We start from the raw sequence: 4741 nt of genomic DNA on the forward strand, positions 1-4741 counted from the left end.
TAAAATTTGAAATAGAATTTATAATACATTTTAAAATACATCAAGCTAAGATTATTAGCATTTTTTACAGGACTCCGCTTCACAGCTGTATCTCGGAAAAAAACGAGATGCTGTTCGATCTATTACTCGAGGCGAAGAATATAGATGTAGATCAAATCACAAACGAAGATGATACGCCGTTGTGTTTTGCAATGAAGATGGAACCTTTCAATGAATACTTTGCGTCGAAATTGCTTGCTAAAGGCGCTATACCGAATCCAACATATGATGTCACCGGAAATACATTGCTTCATATCCTGACGCAAGAACGCAAAGAAGAGGCAGCGTTATTCTTAGTGGAATATTGTAATAATAATTTAACGAAAACTAACAACGAAGGTTTCACAATACTACACGAAGCGTGCAGAGTGGGTTTAAAGGATTTGACTCATGCTCTGTTAAAAAATGGGCTGCCGACCGATGTCGTTACTCTTTCTACTGGCGACGCGCCAATTCATTTCGCTATTTCGAATTTGTACACTGACATAGTCATCGAGTTATTAGACGCTACAAGTTTGGATTCGCAGTTGACTATTAAGAACAACGCGAACGAGACACCTCTAAGTTTGGCTATAAAGACACCATTCAAGAAAGGTAAAGATATCGTGCTGGCTCTGATAAAAGCTGGAGCTGACGTGAATGAACGCAACGATGAAGGTCTGACGTTATTGCATCAAGCGATACTGAAAGAGGATTCGGCTACAGCGATATTTTTGTTAGAAAATGGTGCTGACATGAACGCAAAGTGAGTTTGATAATACATTAAAACTTACTGAAATCTATTTGCGATTACAGTTTCAATTTTATTAACTGTTTAATTGTATGTGTAGAACAGCCAATGGAGAGACACCGTTACAACTGTGCGTACATTGTAGATTGGGCGAAGTGGTAGAGGCTCTTTGCAGGCGAGGCGTAGACACTTCAATAGGATGTCCGTTATGGGATGCTTTAGATTCGGATCAAGAAGATACTGCATCAATTTTGGTTAAACATGGAGCGGATACAGATTGTTGGGGTCCAGGCCCCGATGGCTGTCAACAAACGTTGTTACACAGAGCAATCGACGATAACAAAGAGGATATTGCACAATTCTTGATTAGAAGGTGCGAAATTTTTTTTAGTTGAAAAGAATGGACAAGCAGAGATTTATTTTAAAAAGTTATTAAATCATTACAGATATTATCTTATATTTTGTAATTTCTTATGATGAAAATATAATTCGATTTACTACAAAAAGAAGTTATTTAAGTAATTTAACGTTATATTTTACCTTTTTTTAAATAATGATTTATTATTTTGCAGTGGATGCGACTTGAATGCTTCAAGACGACCCGGCCCAGACGGTGCTGGTGGAGACGAGGCAAGAGACGAGTGCACGCCATTACATTTGTGTTGTCAATGGGGACTGGAGCAAGTCGTTCAAACACTCATCGAGCACGGAGCTGATGTGAATGCCCGCGACGCAGAGGGAAAAACACCTGTGCATGTTGCGATACAGAATCAGCATTCGCAAATTATTTCTCTTCTACTGTGCCACCCAAATATAGATCTGAATAAAAGAGATAAGAAAGGATTGTCGCCTTTCGCGACCGCCCTAACAGTTCGCAATAACAAAGCCGCACAAGCAATATTAGAGAGATTACCTAAAGCTGCTGAACAATATGACAATAAAGGCAGAAATTTCTTACATACTGCTATACAGAAGGGTGACATGGAGAGCATTCTATTTTTATTGTCGATACAAGTATTGCATTTAAGCGTAAATAAATAAATTAATTATATATAAAGTCAGTATCTGCAGCCGATCATCACTTTTCAGGTAGACGTAAATTCAAGAATACACGACGTTACACAAACGCCACCCCTACATCTTGCCGCCGTGTCGGGGAATGAGATGTTAGTGCGAAGTTTGATTCTGGCGGGTGCTCGTGTCAACGATACGGATGCAAATAGGAACACCGCTCTGCACGTAGCGGCTAAAGTAGGACATGCCGCTGTTGTCTCTGCGTTATTGCAAGTAAGAAACTAAATATGTATCGAAATTAACAATCTTAATCTCTATATAGTCACGATATTTCACGACAAACAAATTCTCGTTTGCATAGAACAATATTAATTTTGACGCGGTAAATGCGGATGGCGACAACGCGTTGCACGTAGCTGTAAGAGAAGGTCATGTATCAGTAGTGCGGACATTATTGACTGAATGTACGCTAGATGCGGAAGCAGTGAATCTCAAGGGTCGTAATCCTCTACATGAACTGGCCAGATGCGCGAGGGACAACGCTGCGACGATATGCGATCTATTCTTAGAATGCATGTCGCAATATCCAGTTAATAATGCAGGTTACACAAAAAGACAAAATGATAAAACTATTCTGAAAGACAATCTCTCTTAGCTAAATTGTATATTATGAGTGTTTTTCAGCAAGAGACACAAATGGCAATGAATAATTACATTCTTGTTATTTGTCAATATTAAACAAAGATGAAGTGATTACGTTATGGTGATTGTGTTACACTATGTTTCTTGCTGAAAAGCACCATATATGTGTCTTATTGAGTTTGTATATTTCAGATTTGGATGGAAATACTCCGTTGTTGATCGCGTATATGAAAGGCAATGGCAATCTTTGTAGAACGCTAGTGAAAGCCGGGGCATGCCTGGGTTCGATGAATAAAGATGGAATTACGATCTTCAATTATCAAGTAGCGACGAAACAGTTGTTATATAGACTATTAGATTCTTTAACACAAGAAGCGCCATGGTCCGACAAGGATTGTTGCTTAGAGTGCGGAACAAAATTCTCTCTTACAATGCGCAAGCATCATTGGTATTGTTGAATTGTTTTAAGGACAAAAATTGACGTGTTAATCTTTTAAATATATATTTAATATTCTCTTTTTTTTTAGCCGGCATTGTGGACGAATTTTGTGCAGCAAGTGCTCAGGTCAAGATGTACCAATCTTGAAATTTGGCTTGAACAAACCAGTACGTGTGTGCAATGTATGCTTTGATGTATTACTGGGTACTGGTTCTCTTCAACCATCATAGTTAAAATAAGAATTTATATATATATATATGACAAAACAAATGGAGAAAAAGATCATTCCAACATTTTTTTATACATGACAAAAAACAGAACGAACTGCACTGAAAGTCTGTGTATAATTATGTCATTCATATTTTATGTATTCTATTGTATACACATTGTTCAAATTTGTTAAAAACTATTTCGTAGAGTTGAAATACAGATGAAGAGACCACGAAGAGATATTTCTATCTATAATAATTTAGTCTTTTATTGCTAGTATTTGATTATATATGTACATGTTTCAGAGAAATTTTTAGCTTTAACATTGCAAACAACATTGCAAACAATAGTTTAGTTCTTTATGGAAATATTGTGCAATTATTTGAGTTTACTAAACAGAGTCTTTGCGGCGCAATGATCTACGCATTGGACATAATCCAAAATCTCCTCTACACATGTTTCTTCTGTATGAGATCTTGAATTAACACGATTGTTGCACGTATCCAACTTCTCTTTGAAACTGACGCATTTCGGTAGTTGACTGCATTCCTCCTGCATAAGGAAAAATCAAATATAAATAAAAATGATACAAGATGTTAGAGCATGATAAAATTTTGTCATAAATATGCTTTTAATGTCAATTCTTTTATTAATAATTGATATAAATAATTGATATAAATAATATAAACAATTTGAATTTAAACCGAATTACAAGTCAATTCAATTGTTTTATTTCGTTAAAAAAATTATATCCGTATATATAAATATATTCGTATAGAAGAAATTTTATTAAAACTCGTATTTTATTCCGGCTTTATTAAACTATTTTGATGTTAAAAAAGCAAACAGAATATCGGCATTTGAAAACCTTTTTCTTTCAGTTAAAATTTTTTTCAAACTGTGAAATCACAAAACGCAATACGATAATCGTGGCTTAAACTTAATCAAATGCGATTGTATTTCGAAAAATCGGCGAAGTATTTGCACGTTCAAAAGACAAAACATTATATAACTATTGTCACTTACCCGAAGGACTGTTTGTGGATCCACTAGTTCCTCTTCCTCTCCTTCGTCGGCCTTAACTACTGGCAGATAACGCTTGAAGAAGTTCTGTATCGACATTTCTTTTATTTATCAGGATACTCTGATATCGTGGAAGTTGACTTCCCAAATTTCTGAAGAAATCAAGAAACACTTGGAAATGAATGAAGATAACCGCAACTCAGAACGTTCGGGAAGAATTATCACGATTCATCGATTGATCGAAATTTAAAGTTGTATTGAAGAATTAGTACAGCAGCCAATCAGCTGCTACAGATAATAGGTAGACTAAAAAGTGATTGGATACGATTTTAAGGGCATATATTCAGATAAACTTGCAATCCATATAAATGGATGCATAAAAATTATCTAATTGCATTTTTATTATTAAATTGCACGTCAAACACGATTGCATAATTTTCTTTAAGCATACGTTTATGCGGCTGTGCAATTGTAATTTCATGCGAAATCCGTATGTAGCAACGTTCACATCGGTTCGTTTTAGGTGTGTTCAGAAATAAGACCGAAAATCTAAGGAATCCATTCCATGCAAATTATATAGGTCTGTTCGCGTTGCTTGAAATCTCCAAAAATTTTTGCACTAAAAATGAGATATTATATATATA

At 35.5% G+C, this 4741-nt stretch overlaps 2 protein-coding genes across 3 annotated transcripts in view; one reads left to right on the plus strand and one right to left on the minus strand.

The window, feature by feature from the left end:
- The window catches only part of LOC108688623 (rabankyrin-5), a 7996-nt gene extending 4875 nt beyond the window's left edge, over positions 1–3121 (plus strand). The window contains exons 7-13 of one of the 2 annotated variants that reach the window (XR_001931797.1): positions 71–784; positions 870–1142; positions 1342–1783; positions 1859–2056; positions 2145–2385; positions 2468–2546; positions 2618–2699. Coding sequence is in view for 1 of the 2 variants with exons in the window: in XM_018194959.1 (XP_018050448.1) it covers positions 71–784; positions 870–1142; positions 1342–1783; positions 1859–2056; positions 2145–2385; positions 2618–2873; positions 2953–3094 (2266 nt within the window). In the remaining variant the exon portion in view is untranslated. Of the gene's footprint in view, positions 1–70; positions 785–869; positions 1143–1341; positions 1784–1858; positions 2057–2144; positions 2386–2467; positions 2547–2617; positions 2874–2952 lie in introns of those variants that run through there. The other variant, XM_018194959.1, reaches the window with a different exon arrangement.
- Positions 3122–3200: 79 nt separating this feature from the next.
- LOC108688625 (cytochrome b-c1 complex subunit 6, mitochondrial) lies at positions 3201–4330 on the minus strand. The gene is made up of 2 exons (XM_018194963.1): positions 4101–4330; positions 3201–3626 (listed from the first exon to the last, which is right to left on the minus strand). The coding sequence occupies exons 1-2, from the start codon at positions 4194–4196 to the stop codon at positions 3453–3455; spliced, it is 270 nt and encodes an 89-aa protein (XP_018050452.1). The 5' UTR covers positions 4197–4330; the 3' UTR covers positions 3201–3452.
- Positions 4331–4741: the final 411 nt, after the last annotated feature.

Source organism: Atta colombica, unplaced genomic scaffold (genome assembly GCF_001594045.1).
Source record: "Atta colombica isolate Treedump-2 unplaced genomic scaffold, Acol1.0 scaffold236, whole genome shotgun sequence".
NCBI lineage: Eukaryota > Metazoa > Arthropoda > Insecta > Hymenoptera > Formicidae > Atta > Atta colombica.

Excerpts from the sequence above, each read along its gene's own strand:
- LOC108688625 (XM_018194963.1), bottom strand. The coding sequence starts at position 4,196 with ATGTCGATACAGAACTTCTTCAAGCGTTATCTGCCAGTAGTTAAGGCC. Across the intron at positions 3,627-4,100 it reads ATCCACAAACAGTCCTTCGG|GAGGAATGCAGTCAACTACC; the intron begins GTAAGTGACAAT and ends TTCCTTATGCAG.